General features: G+C 33.1%; 1 protein-coding gene across 1 annotated transcript; it reads right to left on the reverse strand.

Moving 5' to 3' along the window:
* Positions 1-15,113: 15,113 nt before the first annotated feature.
* LOC135193365 (epidermal growth factor-like protein) lies at positions 15,114-17,281 on the reverse strand. The gene is made up of 3 exons (XM_064215416.1): positions 17,126-17,281; positions 16,377-16,467; positions 15,114-15,653 (listed from the first exon to the last, which is right to left on the reverse strand). The coding sequence occupies exons 1-3, from the start codon at positions 17,227-17,229 to the stop codon at positions 15,114-15,116; spliced, it is 735 nt and encodes a 244-aa protein (XP_064071486.1). The 5' UTR covers positions 17,230-17,281.
* Between the last annotated feature and the right edge of the window lie 845 nt (positions 17,282-18,126).

Here is an 18,126-nt window from a genome sequence, read left to right on the forward strand (position 1 = left end):
AAACTATGTTATGTTTACCCTACAAAGGAATCTTTATTTGAAAAACGTAATTATTATCTATTATATACATCAGGATTTCATGTCGGTACCGCGCCATCTTTGGATCAGAAGATCAAACGTCACTTTTAGTGATGTTACTCTGTAGAAAGTTGCACTGTACGTCGAGAACAATGACACTACGTATAACGCCGGTGAATTTATAGACATCCGGCGTATAAATAGATAAGAACTAGATGTGCATAAACAGACAATGTTCACACACTAACTATTTGCTTTGATGAATGCAAAAAGTTGTAAATATTTTTGTAAAGTTCAATTAGATCTCGAAAATTTGCTACCAAATTGACAAAAACTGTTATTTTAGTTCCGTTGAGGAAATCTTTCTAGTGCACATAAATTAAACTGGTTCAGTAGGTAAGTTAAAAGAGAAGCAGAGATTTGATTTTTTTTTAAACCCAATATATTTTTATCGGACTGGCCTGGGATTTTTATCCCAGGACCTCAATTTCTACGGTTTACGGTCTAGACACTAGAAAAACGAGGCAGTCAATGGCTCAGGATAGAAACCTTATCAAGTTCATTGAAATATCGCAGAATTTACGTCCATGCCTATGTATGTATCTGAGCCTTCAAAAATATATTTAATCAACGTATTATGTGTCGAAATAAAATAATTTATTCGAATATCCAACACTATCTGATTAACGATCAAATTTGTATTCCGTGGACGTTCCCTACATAGGTACTAAATGGTATGACTTTAATTGCCCACCATTTAAATTCCAACCATTATTTGCTCGACCTCGATAACAAATGCGATCAAAACATGAGTTTCCAATTATTTTAATACGTTTGTTTTTATGTCATTGGTTATTAAATGTGGGTAAGTGGCCAACACACCTCATAGACATAGATGCCATATAAAATTTTAAGATTCTCTTATATAACCAATGCGCCACCAACCTTGAGAACTGAGATTTTACTTGGTGGTAGAGCAATTTGCAAGCCTGTCTGGGTAGGTACCACCCACTCATCGGATATTCTATCGACAAACAACATTACTCAGTATTATTGTGTTCCGGTTTGAAGGGTAAGTGAGCCAGTGTAACTAAAGGCACAAGGGACACAACATCTTAGTTCCCAAGGTTGGTGGCGCATTGGCGATGTAAGGAATGGTTAATATTTCTTACCGCACCATTGTCTATGAGCGGTGGAGACCACTTACCATCATGTGGCCCATATGCTCGTTTGCCAATAAATGCCATAAAAAAGAGGTGTTATGTCGTCTGTGCCTGTAGTTACACTGGCTCACTCGCCCTTCGAACCGGAACAAAACAATGCTAAGTAAAACTGCTTAGCAGTAGAATATATGACGAGTGAGACCCAGGTTTGCACAAAGTCCTAACACCAAGTATAATATGCGCGTGATCTTCATTAGACAGACATTTTCTTTAGATCTGACATTAGTCTTCGCTAATCTCTAACCATAAGCTCAATGCTTATTACTATAGCAAATGATTTTATTCCCTAGTAGTTAAACTCGTGGAATGGACTATAGTTATTAAATATATCTCGTTATAGTATATATAATTGATATATTAAATCTATGTCATGACTCTTTCACGTAAAATAACATTGTAATCTGAAAGTTTGTTACTAAGAGACATCGTTAGTACCTCAGTTATTTACGACCAATAAAATAAATACGCAGTCGTTTGTGAAGCTAAGATTTTATATTTCTCCCTTCCTTCGTTACAAACATCCTTGTTACAGTGTGTTTCGATTCAGAATAAAACTGTTTTTATAAATTTCATGGAATAAAGTAAAACTCAGACATACGATATTAGACGGAATTCTACTCTGGCCGCAGTGAAAATGAAATATCAAGGTAGAGTTTCAGGGCATCGTTTCCGTATATAACATTACGAACTGAAATGTTTTTGTCATATGCATCCGAAACTTCCACCATAAAAATAGCTTCATTCCGCCATAATTCCCACCATGAGTTGTAATTTCTCTTTTATTTACCTCTTTGGAAGATATCTTGTTTTTAAACGAAAACCGTATTGTCTGTGCTTTTTGAAATTTGTTATATATATTGTCGGTTAAACTCACACGCCACAATTGTCACGTTGACAATGACACATCAGAAACCTTAACACATCTGCCAACCACATTACAAGTTTCGGCGATTGAATGAACAATAGAATGAACGAAGACTAACAAAAATAGGGTTTAATTGTTTCGAACAAAGTTGTTTTTTTTTTAATACTTTGACAGAATTTAAACCAACGGAAGCTACACATTCTGTCATATTAAATTTTGTTATTATTCATTTAAACGTAAACGTGAAGATGTCGTAAGCCGGCTTAATATTTTTTTTATATTAACAACTCATGATCCTAAAAATACTAGCTTGTATAATAAACTAGCTGGACTTGCAGCTTTACCTGCGCAAAATTAAAAAACACTAACCTCCAAGCCCCGTTATATTCCAACCCCCTTAGGGGTGGAGTTTCGTAAAATCCGTTCTTAGCGAATGTCTACACCCTATAAGGAACCTACCAGCCAAGTTTCAAGTTCGTAGGTGTTATAGTTTCTGAAATTTCGTGATTAATCAGTGAGTGGCATTTCGCTTTTATTTATATAGATTACCAAATGAAAAAACAATCTACTAAAACTCAATTTATTATTCCATAATTAATAATATATTAAAATACCAGCTGTATACAAAAAAAAACTCTTATCACCCGTGATTATTTTACATAATGAAGTCTTTATGCAATGGTTTTTGATAACATAATTAGAGGCTCCCTTGTTGTTTTTTCATTATAATAGTTAACTAATTCATTACTTATCTATACTAATATATAAAGCGGAAGAGTTTGTTTGTTTGTTTGTTTAAACGCGCTAATCTCAGGAACTACTGGTCCGATTTGAAAAATTATTTTTTTGTTGAATAGTCCAATTATAGAGGAAGGCTTTAGGCTATATAACATTACGCTGCGACCAATAGGAGCGCAGCGACAGTGAGAAATGTTGCAAAAACGGGGAAAATTATTCACATATGGACTTTCGATGCGTGCGCAGCATAAACGTTTTAAGTTACTCAAAAAATGTGTATGAAAGATCTTTTAATAATAAAAAAAAAGTCCGTGACACTATATGTCTATTTGTTAAGAGTGTGCTAGCAGGCGGGGCGCGGCGGCGGCTGAGGGGGAGGCGGGTCAGCCCCGCCGCCGCGCTCGCCACTCTCACCCGCGGGTGTAGTTCTGCGAAGTAGCAATTCACATAACGACTTAAAAAAATTAACATTCTTAATAGTTAAATTATTTATCAAAATTAGGTTTTGTTATCAGCTTATTTGCTCATTATTTTTTATCGTTTAAAATCGGTTACATTTAAATCATAATCTGCTGTAGTTTTAACTTACGATATAAGATAAAATTTCAATGAACATTCCTTCGTACTTTGCAAGTAAACAATTCAAACGTTTCACGCTATAAATAAGGTATAAAAATTACATTACACACGTAAAAAAGTTCAAAATGGCGAGCGATACTTTCACCGATGCAGATTAATCATCACTGAGAAAATAAATTATGCAAATAAGCAAATAGGTGAATATCGTTTAAAATGACTACACAAATAAATTAGTAGTTCAATATTTCAAGTAATTTCTATTACGTTCAAGCATATTCAACACGGTTGTACTATAATCACCTTATGAAATAATAACACCAAAGGAGAAACAATCTAAACTTCTTATTGTTCGGTTTGTTTATCTTATTACGTTTAAGTTAATATTGTTTGTTTTCAACCGACTTCAAAAAGGAGGAGGTTATCAATTCGTCTGTATTTTTTTTTTATATGTCTGTTACCTCATAACTTTTCACTGGATTTTGATAATTTTTTTTTGTTTGAAAGGTAGTGCTTCCCGTGGGGCCCCATTTTAATTTTATCCTGTTACGATGATGGTATCCTTATGAAAACGATATAAGTCTTAAATGTGCATTATGTATGTGCGCGATAAATAGGTGAATAACTCAAAATTGTGCCAACCAATTTTAATGATTCTTTTTTTATTATAAAGGATATACTTCAAGGGTACTATGGTGAAAGTTTGGTAAGGTTCTGAGCATAGGATCCATGACAAAGTAACGGTACGGAAGGGAACGGAACAATTCTAAGGAGCACGTTAGCGATACTCGGCCGAATCTTTTAGAAACAAAAATTTTGACAAAAAAAAACCGACTTCAAAAGATAAAAAAAATAATATGCTCTAAAAAGTAAAAAATAATTGCTTATTATTCTACAACTTAATAATCAAGTAACTTATTCTACTTACCAATATGTAGGTACGTTCTGTGTTTCCACGCAAGGAGATAAGTATGTACCTACCCACTTTAAATCTAACTTAACACAAACCTATGAATAACAAACAATGATCACAATATTTTTTAGATTTATACTATGTAAAATGAAATTAAAAATATTTAGACTATTTAAAAGTCAGCAAAGTTATTACGATAATATATTATAGTTAAAATTATTGTTATTTTTGGAGGCGGTGTCAGCCAAGGTAGGTTTGTAAATATATGATATACTCCAAATTTGTAAATCTGGTCTATCGATAAATACACTTCTTCTTGATGTTTTTTTAAACCCTATACGTACATAGTGGTCCTATATAATGACAGAAAATTGGAATCAAAATTGAGTGTTTAAGCAAACATGTCTACCGTCAGGTATTACAATTCATGAACTTTTCTCCTAATCCAAGACAAAGAAAAGTCATTCAGATTTACTATTACATTTCCTGTTGAACGTTTTGTTTGTTTTGGCAGAGTATGAATTTTGTTTGTGATTTATTTATTTACAATTGACTTTTTCTTTTGTCTTACATCCAGATGTCGATACACCTGCATCGAATTGTTAACAAAAAAAATATTCGCAATCGTCCACTATTGTACAATATTTCTTTTATGTTTAAGAAAAGGGTTGTCATAATTGACCGTATAACAATAAGCAATAAAAACACAGATGTTGGTAATTTATTTAGACAAACTTTACCGGTAATTTTAAGAGGAACTAGAGCAGACATTGTAAGGTCTTGCCTTAAAAGTTCACCGTTATGGAAATTTGTCCATACCTTAAAACTATCTACGAATATGAGAGCACATTTGGGGGGAGGAAGTACAAATTTTCCTTCAAAGTTACTTTTAATAGGAGATGGAAAAGTACCTCATTCTGAAAATAAAATTGAAATTGATCGCGATTTAGGAGAAAAAGTGACTAGCATAGAGGATTTAATATCAAAAGTTTACCCTAATATCGTCGAAATAGAAAATAAAGATTACCAATGGATGTGTCAAAGGGCAATATTGGCGGCGAAAAATAGTAGCGTTGACGAAATTAACGACCTAATTTTAACCAAACTTCCAGGCGATATAACTACCTACACATCTATTGATAATGTAATGGATCAAGAAGATGCTGTCCATTACCCACAAGAGTTTCTCAATTTTTAAACCCGAGCGGCCTTCCACCACATTCCCTGAAGTTAAAAATAGGTGCTGCGATAATTTTACTCAGAAATCTTAAACCACCAAATTTATGTAACGGGACCCGCCTTCAAGTAAAATTCCTTCGCAATAACGTGATCGTTGCAACAGTTTTGACTGGTCCGGCAGTTGGTCAAACAGTGCTTATACCTCGCATCCCAATGATTCCAAATGATTTACCTTTTAATTTTAAAAGAATTCAATTTCCCATTAAGTTATCTTTTGCCGTAACCATTAATAAATCACAGGGCCAAACATTTAAACACGTAGGAATCGATTTACGTCAAGACTGCTTTTCACACGGCCAACTATATGTCGCGTTGTCAAGATCGGGTTGCGGGCAAAATCAGTATGTTCTTCTACCACAAGAAAATAAAACTAAAAATATAATCTACGCTAAAGTACTGTAAAACATATAATTAAATCTTATTGACGAAATATAATAACAAAAACCAACGTGAGCAATCAAACGATAATCATGATAGTGTTTCCGACAACTACGCGAACGAAGTCGCGGGCACAGCTAGTTTGATTATAACAATGTTACAGAATTATATGTTTTGTTAGATTTCTAGAATTTCATATAAGTAATTATATTACTTATTAAGTAATTATATTTTTATTAGAAATCCAACTAATACATGTCATAAAACTATGAATTAATTATTGTTAATGATTTGTTTGAGCTGCAAATACGAATACGCAAAATGTTAATTGTTTCAAATGAAATCGTAATTATAGGACCATTGCTATTTTGGTTAAATTGTGATTAAATTGAAAAGCTAATTGCCTCATTGGTCCACTTATTAAGCAGCAGATCCCGAGGCCTTAGGTTCAACTTAATTTAATATGTATATGCGTATTATGGAAACCCCATCTAAAATATAACCGATTTGAAACCAGAGCCCTTTAAATGTAGAGGTCAAATAGATATTAGATTTAAGAATTAATTACAATCTAAATAGTACGTTAAAAAAGGAAATTTAGTATTAAAATTATTCGTTGAGTAAAGTAAAAATCAATCATAAAAGTCTTTCCCTCCTTACAAACTAAGATTAGTTTTAGTCTTAAATCTGAATGCATTTGTTTTACGATAGTGCCAATGTAACCACTGGCACGAGAGATATAAAATCTTAATTCCCAAGGTTAGTGGCGCATTCAAAACGTATGGGATAGTTAATATTCCTCACAGTGCCAACGATTATGGCTGATGGCGACCACTTATTATCAAATGGTCCATTTGCCAGTGCCCACTGGCCCTCTTATAAACTATGTAGTACTCAGTGCAAACATATAGTATTCAGTACATGTAGTACTCAGTACAAATATTTCTTATTCAATATATATTTAATTAGTTAGACAAAAAAATAGACCCGCTGAGTTTCTTTCGCCGGTTCTTCATAGGTCAGGGTGTTTTATTTACCGAACCGGTGGTAGTGATTAATTTGACTATCAATAAGTAAGTGTAATGATTTTATATTGAATAAAGGAATTTGAGTTTAAACCACTCCATAACTATTCAGAAGTATAAACTATGCAATTCGCCAACAATGGTATTTATGATCATATCACTTGAAATTACGATTAATATAATTTTTTTAATTAGTATGGTTATTTTTATTCCTACGAGTATTTAATACGGGATATTTACTATGTTTTTTTATTTTTATTTGGTGGAGCTCGATATTTCGACATTATTTACGAATGTCTTGTTCACGAGACTGAACTATTAAATACTTATAGTAATATCAAAAAATCATATTACTTTCTTCATTCAAATAGTTTCTTAAATACACTTTCGAATCGTTATTTTATGAGGTAAATATTAATGTACAGCTACCATTGGTTCGAAATATATATCCCATTGAGTTGACGCTTGACAGGCACTAAATTCAGTAGTTACTCTATTTCACCAAAGTGTTCATATACATCCTTGTATGGAAATCCTTATATTTAAACCACACACAATAATATAATTTATATTTAAACAAACATATAAGTAAATATATTTCTTACTAGTATCATATTAAGCCTGTTCTAACCACTGGGCCATCTCGGCTCTTACTAGTATCATTACAATGAAAGACAATTCATACAGCAAAGATTGTCACAGCCCGTCATAAACACATAGGGTACCATTGAAAATCAGCGTTGGGAACCCAACTTGGAAGCTGAATGGTACACCTATTTAGGACACAATTACTATAATTGCTTATCATTCTTTTTATATCTTCATTAGATTAAGTTTCAACTTAGGTCATTTACAGAATTATTTTTGTTTTTTTTTATACTTTTGTAATTGTGCCGTGTCCTAAATATAAATAAACATTTCTTCCTTTTTTTATAATTGTCGTTTCATACAAGATTTCATATAAAATTGTGTATACGATGTGTCTTGGAAATAGATTATAATCTATTATAGAATAGAAAAGGCGCCATACAGAGCTAATGAATAACAAAAACTTTGCGGTTGTTTATGGAATTTTATAGAATTTTCCTGCAGATAAAATATATGTTTATCAACCATATGTACACATATGTATGTTCGTGACGGTTAATTTTAAATCATCGCACAAACATTCTAAGCACGAATTGATTTTATTTAAGAGTTCAGTACAATAAACTATATTTTAAGAAAATATAAAGGAAACATTGCCGTGGTGGCTATATTACACGCACAGACAGCTGCACATAAGTTATATTATAGTGAACTCATATTATAGTTACAATGCACAAAACGTGTGCAAGCCCAGAACCTTGGAACCTGCAGCCTCATAAGGTAGACTAGACCAATAAGGTAATCAAATAAAATATGCATTTCAAACACTAAATCGTTTTTGATTGGTCAATAGTTTAACTTTGCTATCGTTTCGGAGCGTAGCCTTCAACTAGAAGAAAAGGCAAGAAATTCGCGTAGTTGCTCTTTTAAAACAAACCAGATTTCAATAAGGTTAGAATTAACAATTATTCTTCTTCAGCAGTCTTGCATTTGAATCCGAGCTTAAATCCAAGCATATATTTACATAAAACATAAACAGCCTGTAAATTTCCCACTGCTGGGCTAAGGCCTCCTCTCCCTTTGAGGAGAAGGTATGGAGCCTATTCCACCACGCTGCTCCAATGCGGGTTGGTGGAATACACATGTTTCCTCACGATGTTTTCCTTCACCGCCGAGCACGAGATGAATTATAAACACAAATTAAGCACATGAAAATTCAGTGGTGCCTGCCTGGGTTTGAACCCGAAATCATCGGTTAAGATGCACGCGTTCTAACCACTGGGCCATCTCGGCATATATTTATCCCAAAAGTATTATTTTATGACTAATAAGATTTATTCATTTATTATATCTAAATTACACAGTAATTTACGAGTTACTGTTAATTTTGTTTTATTTTATTCGAATATAATAACCCAAATTATATAATTGAATTTCAATTTTTTAAGTTATTTTAATCGGTCAAGTTTTTTTAAATTCAAAATTAAGATTGTTTTTTTTTTTAATTCAGTCATTGTCACATCACCGTAGAATTGTAAATACCGTTAGATTGTAATCTATCTCGCGACATATATAATCTATGTACGTGACATTTCTTTCTCTCACATTTCTCGAGTACATAATGACATTGTCTTATAAATAAATAATTATTTATCAGACGTGAAGTAAACAATGGGTAAGTATCATTAAATTTGATTCAACGGCTTTTATAAGAATATCATCTGTACTGATCTCAAATGAAAAGTTGAATATTATTTCTATAAATATAAATTCGATAAAAATAATAATCCCAAAAAATTTTCCTTGACCAAATTTCGACTAAGGCGTCCAATTAAAATAAACAACTGCGCGGACATTTATTGCGTACTTTATTGTTATTGCAAGGGACAAATGACATCTTAGTTTCCATATTATGAACATATATATTTCTTAACAAGGAATGGTGTATATTTTTCTCTCTGACCTAATTTCGGAAAGGCGTTAAACCATTTATATGCCGAATACATTATAATGCTAGCTCGTGCCTCACTCTCATATAGGATGCTTTTGACTTGGTGGTAAAGTTTTGTGCATGCCCCTCTGGATAGATACCACCCACTCATCAGATATTGTACCGAACAGTATTGTTGTATTCTGGTAAGTGAACCAGTGTAACTACAGAGCCAAGAGACATACATAGTTCTCAAGGAAGGTGGCTCATTGCCTGGCGATGTAAGGTACTGTTAAAATTTCTTACAGCGCTATTGTCTATAGGCAGTGGTGACACTTACCACCTGGTGGCCCGTTTGCCCGTCCGTCTATACCATAAAATAGGACAGCATTCCGACACGACCTGTGAGATATATTTAGATTCATAACAGCACACAACAAAAAATTACTCGAAACAAAAAAAAAACACAAGTTCCAATTATAATTGTATTCCTTCGTAATAGTATTCCAATTGTGATACTGACTAAATATAAAAAAAAGCATGCAGTCATATTTAACCAATTTATAAAGTACACAAGAAATGCACTTTAACACGTGTGCGGAGATTTGCATGCGACTTCACGTGCTTTCCGACGTACAAGAGTGTAATACGGACAGCTTCCTTACTTAGACCTGCTACTAGGAATTGACAGACAAGCCTATTTAACTTTCATACGTTGATAAGAAGCGTGCGTATGAAGTCACCGCTTGTTACGCACTAAGGATGTAATATTATAACAATATTGTGAGAATAAAAATGCAATCAGAGTACAGTCACGCACGACAGAGGATACACGTCTGAATCCTCTTCCGTGGCGCAGAGTGGCCTAACCGGACACGGTGACTGGATAATACAGATGCTTTAACAACTTATCTCTATTTATTAATACTTTATTTTGCGTACAATTTATAATTCATAATAATTAAAAAAAAGTCAGTGCAATCAAATTATACGAATCAATGTAGACTTATGAAAGTATAACCGAACCTACGGATTCACACAAAACCCTCACAGCCCATTTTAGTTCGAGGAGTGAATGAAAAAAAAACTATGTCCTTCTCAGGGAATCAAACTGTCTCCATACCAAATTTCACCTGAACCGGTTCAGCCATTTAAGCGTGAAGAGGTAACAGACAGAGTTACTGTTATAGTACTTGTATAGATAATATAGATTTAGATCTACATAGAGTTTTTACAAACGTACATTTACAAAAAATAAATTCTTTACCAATATATAAATACTATAGAACAAAGTCGGTTTCTACTTACATATGTCTGTAGCTTCGTTAACTTCTGCTAAAGCACTCAACGGATTTTGATGCAAATAGAAAGAGTTTTGAACGAAGATGGTTGTGATGGATGATGATGATTATATACAGTAGTCATACTGTACAAAATTGTTGTTTAATCTAACAAAACTATTTTGTAAAAATTTTTAACGTCTCCAACTTTAGCCTCAAGAGATACATCAAAACGATGTATCTCATGAGGCTAAGCTAGAAAATTGTAAGTCTCAAAAAGGCCTAGAAAACATATCCACGACAACATGCGTCAATCTTTTAAGTTTTAAATTTTGATCAATGTTTCTCAATAAAATTACGACTCCCATAAATGTTTATACAATTCATATTTATTATCATTATATACTTACATAATCGTATGTTGTATAAATCATTAACCATTTCTTAGAGCGCATCAAATAAATTTCGTATGTCTCTTGTGCCTGTTACACTGGCTCACTTATCCTTCAAACCGGAACACACACACAATATTTAGTATTGCTGTTTTGAGGAAGAATATCTGTTGATCCGGTGGGAGCTCAGACGGGCTTGTACAAAGTCCTATCACCAAATATAGTAAAGAAAATTCTTAGTATTAAGTAATCTGTAATACAAGAGGCTCATCATCTTCATCATCATAATCAGCCTGTATCAGTCCACTGCTGGACATAGGCCTCCCACAAGGCGCTCTACTGAGCCCGATCTTCGGCCCTTCTCATCCACTTCCTACAAGACGCTAATTGCTAATTAACCATATGTGGCTAATACAGGTATAAACCACAGATTACCTCTATAGAATAAATACTATAATGCTTAACATCTTACTAACGTCTGCCTGTCTGTTGCTCTTTCACGGCCACTGAACCGAATTTGATGACATTTGGTATGAAGCAAGCTAGAACCCCAAATAAGGACACTATACTACAAACTGACGACCAACCCCTAAAACGCGAACGAAACCACAGGCTACAAATAGTACCCCATCATGGCATTGTACTATACTTTATTTGAATGGTTAATAAACGTCACATCACTACGATTAAGAACATATTTGTTTTAATGCGTTTGTAAAAAACATGTAGAAATATAAGTATTAGAATTATGTTTATGACATACATATTCTATACACGTACAAGTAAAAATTCAATAAAAAACGTACATGCTTAGGCTAGCATCCATAATGTTCGCAACGCGAATACACGAGCCAATATATCTAGCAGGTTAGTGAACCCGCAAACACACAAGCATTCTGATAGTTAATGATAATTGCCGGCATATTAATTTAAAAACGAGTGAATAAAAACCGATTTTATATTTTTGACATAGTATGAACAAGAACAAGTATGAACTTAATTTCTTTATTTTAAATACGTTAAAGACAAGTTTATTCATATTTAGAATACACAATCACTTCGTTAACACAATGTTAAAAAAAGCCGAATAGATCCTTTTTTTAAGTACAACGCCTAAATTTAATTTCGGTAATAATATTACATTACATTAGCAGCCTGTAAATTTCCCACTGCTAGTCTAAGGCCTCCTCTCCCTTTGAGGAGAAGGTTTGGAGCATATTCCACCACGCTGCTCCAATGCGAAATTAGACACATGCAGGTTTCCTCACGATGTTTTCCTTCACCGCCGAGCACGAGATGAATTATAAACACAAATGAAGCACATGAAAATTCAGTGGTGCCTGCCTGGGTTTAAACCCGAAATCATTGCTTAAGATGCACGCGTTCTAACCACTGGGCCATCTCGGCTCTTAAATTACAATAATTCAGGACAAAACCTCGATTTTCATCGTGAAATATCACCTACTAGGTACCTTACTAATTTTTTCAACCATTTAATTATTGATATAACTTATTAATTATGTTAGTAATTTTACAAAATTTTAAGATATGATGTTGTTAATTTAAGCGCATTCAATTTTACTGCAATAATTAAATTTGATTCGATCTTCCCTAGCACTTAGCAATAAATTATCATTACTAATATAACACAATTATTACAATTAATATTTGATATTAATCACTAAGTATAATTCATCAACCAGTACACCGAAAACTTATTTAATAAGTCAATTAAACATAATCGCTTTGATAATGTTTTACCTTTTTAAATCATATCCCTCTATCATGTACAAGAAAATGAAGTTCCTGTTTGTCCAAAACTGTCCAAATTGAAAGTGAAGAAAACTGATTAGCATAGCTACTTACATAATAATATTATATACTAAAAACTTGTCCTACACGCATTGTATCTTCTTATATAAATCGTATGTATATTGGTTTATATTTTTTTTCAACTATACGTCTCCAGATCTATTACTACAGATATTTGTCTTCTTACAAAAATAACCTTAGATTTATTCGTTGCTTCAAGTAATGTCATTCACGACTTGTTGGAAATAAAACAAAACCATATTTAAACAGATAAAAAATAATTGAATCAAATCGGTGCTTAAAACCTTTGTAGATAAAAATGCTAAAAGTTGCCACTTGATATTATGCCAATAGCCTCTATAACCACTTCCTTGGCGCCATCTGCCTTGCATTGCATTGCAAGGGACATTAACGTCTTGTTAGTACTGATTCATGTCACCATTTATGTCACAATTAACATTATAATTAAGATACTTACATGCAGGGTCGCCACTGCTCACATACAAAATATTTGAATGCAAACTTTTAAATTATTTGCATTATTCCATGACGATGGGTGAAAAGACGAACTACGATTAACACGATTGCTTTTTATTATTCTAACTTTATATATTTTTACAACCACTTTGAAATAATAAATATTTTATTTCTCAGCAAATTTTTATCTCACACAACGGCCTAATAGTCGACCTGCGTAGCTTTTGCCTAAAGAGACATTGCCATTGCAGTTTGAATTCTCTATAGTGAAGGGAGAAATTCTTTGAACTCCTTCGCTATAGGTTGTTGTTCAGTCACAAGCTCACCCGGTATCGGTGCTCCTTTACGTCTCTTCATCGGAGATTTTCAGGGCGAATCAGTCGCGAGAAGTTTTGTAGCACTTCATCGTATAGCATCACCTTATCTCCCGAACTGCTATTAATGTAATTGCACCAAACAACCAAACAATTGTGTAAGCTAAATGGCTCTAACCCCCCTAAGTGGAGTACAAAAAAACCCTAGTACCTAAGTTGAAAAATACCGACCTATCAAGACAAGAGCGTATATGTGCAAGTCATTAATTCAAATAGTTAGATAGTATTTCATTGATTGAAAGGGAACTAAAGTTATCGGCTTTCGAGACAGATGTCACTAACAATAGATTAATACCTAAAAATAGCCTAACAAATCACGCTGTATATTGTATACGTCAGTAACCCCCCTTGACCCTGCAAGACACGGCGGCTAATAATCACAAAGATGCAATCAGTTCCATGAAGGAACCCTGGTCGAACCGACTGCCGCATCAATCATTCATTTCGCATCGAATGCGTCAATGCTATTGCGCACGAGTCGTATAATAAACATCCTGTAACGATATTGACTCGCCCGACCCAAATGCATCTCATGGACAATAGTAAAATTTGATACAAGGTTCATCTATTTTAAATATTCGTCATATTTTTTTATACAATACGAATATTTAACATCTTAAGCATACATTCGAAAATGGGTGAAACATTTTGAAGAATATATTACATTGGGAGGGCATTTCAGTTATTATAATTGTATCTTTCGAAAGATACGAGTATTTTAAAGGTGTGCAAAAAAAATAATCAACTTAGAAGAACTAAAGAAAAATAAGTTTGTATTCTTTTGTCTTTCGTATACATTAATATATTGAGCTTAGATGACCCAGTGGTTTGAACGCGTGCATCTTAACCGATTGCGGTTTTAACCTCAGGCAAGCACCACGAGATTTGCATGAGTTTAATTTGTGTAATTCATTGCGTGCTTGGCGGTAACATAAAATATCGTGAAGTAATCTACATTCAAATCATTCAATCTACTTTCAATGAAATTCTGTCACATTTGTATCTACCGACCCGCTTTGGATCTGCGTGGTGGAAGTTCCAAACCTTCTAATCAAAGGAGAGGAAGCCTTAGCCCAGCAGTGGGACATTTAAAGACTGTTATAGTTATTAGCTTATTATTATTATATTTAAGAAGTAAAAAGTAAATCTGAGTAATAGTAACATGTCACTCCCGTGGATAGTGGCAATAATTTCTTTTGAGATCTATTAAATTACGCTATGTATACGATTTCTAAACACATGCAAAATCAGTAAATGCACTACTTGCTAAATATAATCAGAATACTCACCCGCAAACGCCGTCCAAACAAATTCCATCATCATCGCAACTCTTACAGTTGTCCGGGCAAGGCTTGCGACAGTTGATACTGGTCACATTCTTCGTGTAGCCCTCATTGCATTCACATGTATATGGAGCTGTACAAACTCCATTTTTACATCCATCACATATAGGGTTGCAGATACCGTCAGTCATATTATAACCGGCGAAACACTCACAAACGTTTGGAGTTTTACACTCTCCATGTATACATGATTCACACTTGGCCTGACATCTACCGTTAATGTTTTCGTAACCCTCATGGCAGGAACACGTATCTGGTGCCACGCATATTCCGTTAAGACAAGCGGGTTCGCACGTAGGAGTGAAGCAACTATTCTTGTGCTCCGGATGTAAAATTGCAGGAGGGTCGCACTGGCATACTTCCGGCGCGATGCATCTTCCTCCATTGCATCCTGTGCTACAGGAAGGCGAGCACGCGTCTGCTTGGCTCTCATATATCCAGCCATTGCAGCAAACTGTTTCGTTCTGCGTCTGCTTGTATGCCTGAAAATTATTAAATTATTACATGATTAAACTTTATAAGAACCGTGATGATATTTTATCTGGAAACATTCAGAAAAAAATCTACTTAAATTTTCAGGGCGATAATAGTCAGTCAGTCAAAGCATCATTTTATATACGAGTATCTGTACCTTCACCAAATTCCTTATTATATTATTACTTATGTCAATATGATATAAAGAATACGCCGTATAACGCTAGTAAGTTTTTTTTTTATTTAATCAGGCCAATAATTGTCACATGACCCATATTCTTAGACATAAATTATAATTTAAAAGAAAACATTATTCGGTCAATAATCGGTTCGTAACTCATCAGTGTTTGCGCTCCGGAACGCATTGTGATTAGCCAAGCGACAAATTGTCTTTAACTTTTTATAATTTCATTAATAAATATATTATCTGTATCATTATGTATAACGTCTTGCTATGATCTTGACAGCCACTTTGATTAACATTTAAGTGCATGATTACCATGTTTAATGGAAATACAGAATTGGTAGACATATTAGTAACATCCCAGAGCGTCTAGCTATCTCGTTGTATACTGGATTTGTCTCCTATATCGTATAAATTTGTAGGAGTACTGCAATTTTGCGAAAAATAATACAAAAGTGTGAGTGTGCGAACGAGATAGCATGAGATCGGCCCATATTTATAAATCTCTTCTTTGTTGGAACAGGTTATACTAATAAATGAAACCTACCTCAACTTTTGTCTTCACAACGATGCATCGTTTGGTCCCGCACATTTTATTTATTCTCACTCTATAGTTCTTCGCCCTCGTTTTTCGAACGCTGAAAAATATAGGGTATTTTTTTTAATACGAATCTCTCCTGCTCAATGCAAATCAAATCAAATTCGTTGTTCCATATAGAAAATTCCTTTATTTAATATAGCACATATTGATTGACAAATTAAACGCAAAAAAAAACTAGAAAACTCAGTAGTAGTAGTTTTTTGTAAAATTGTGATTTTAAATATGCCCGTCGTAATTTCTTTATATATATATAACTAATGAATATGTACATCTATTTTATAAGGTATATTACTAATAGTCTGAGAGATTTTATAAGTCAATTTATCTAAAAACAATTTAATTCGTTCGAAAGATTAAAAATAATAATAGGTACATTGACTATACTTAAATAGTAAATTACATTGTTTCAAAAGATTAAGCAGATTTATTTTAATATATTATACATATTTAAATTATAAAGTTTACGAGTTATAATATTTATAGACTATATAAATTATGACTCCTGTGACAATTTATTTTAAAACTATTAGATTTTATCGTAATTTTGGAAATGAAAATGACTATATTTTTTCTGATAATAATAATATGTAAGTAATTATGTCTATCTGTGCAAATAATCACTAAGAAGACAAATGAAATATTTTTTTATTATGAAGAGTTGAATAAAAAGTCTGAATATAAATCTGAGTGTTTACCTTCTTGATACCACACATACGCCTCGGTCGTTCGCTTTCAAAGCGTCAGTAAAAGTTACAACTTCACAAAATAAAACGAAAAAAAATAAAAATGTAAAATTCATTTTGAGAAAAAAAATGTACACTATTACACGATATGAACACCTTTTGAATACTATAACTTTAAGTTACTTTTCGTTTCGTTTAATTTCGTGTGTGTGTTTTTTTTATATATATTGTAAAAAAAAAATTAATTCAAATTTCGAACCATAATTTTTAAATATTTTTTTTTCTTTAACAGTTTGCAATCGTTAACACCACCATTTCTGAACGGGGTTCGGAAACAATATGAACTATCACTGCGATCCATAAGCTTTACGCATCCTTTAATTATCACGCTACCTAAAATAACTTCTAGGTCGTTGAGATAAGGTATGAATTTAAATGAATTGAAAATAAAAAACAAAATTATCTATAAAATGTTTATCGTAGAACTTTAGTAGCAGACCGACAAACTCACCATCATTTTGATTTAGAAAAGTTAATTAAATCTTCCTAAGATATTTAAGGCATAATTCATTAACATGATCTCATGATAATAAATAATATATTTTTAATTACTAGTTCATTCAAAAAAACCTGCGCAATCGCAAATAACATTTGCCCCTAGAATAATTACAATTCTTTAAACAAAACAATAAAGATTGACAAGTACTTTATTTAAAAATGTGATAAGAGGTGAACTCATGTTTCATATCAGATAAGCCAACAGAAGCTAAACCAATCAGCAACATGATACCCTCATCAATGAGTCTAGTGGTCAACCAAGATGAATTTGCAAAGAGGTTAACTATAAATAAGAACAATATGACATTAGCGATGTCCATAAAGGTGATGCCACTTTGTAAAATCTGCTTGTTTTTCACCAGAAATTCAAGTCCATGCAACACAGAATTGTAACAGATTTACGTCATAAACGTGTCCTTTTCACATTGTGTTTAAGATATTTATGTTAAATCAAA

The sequence above is a fragment of the Vanessa tameamea genome, chromosome 7 (assembly GCF_037043105.1).
Source record: "Vanessa tameamea isolate UH-Manoa-2023 chromosome 7, ilVanTame1 primary haplotype, whole genome shotgun sequence".
NCBI classification, from domain to species: Eukaryota; Metazoa; Arthropoda; class Insecta; order Lepidoptera; family Nymphalidae; genus Vanessa; species Vanessa tameamea.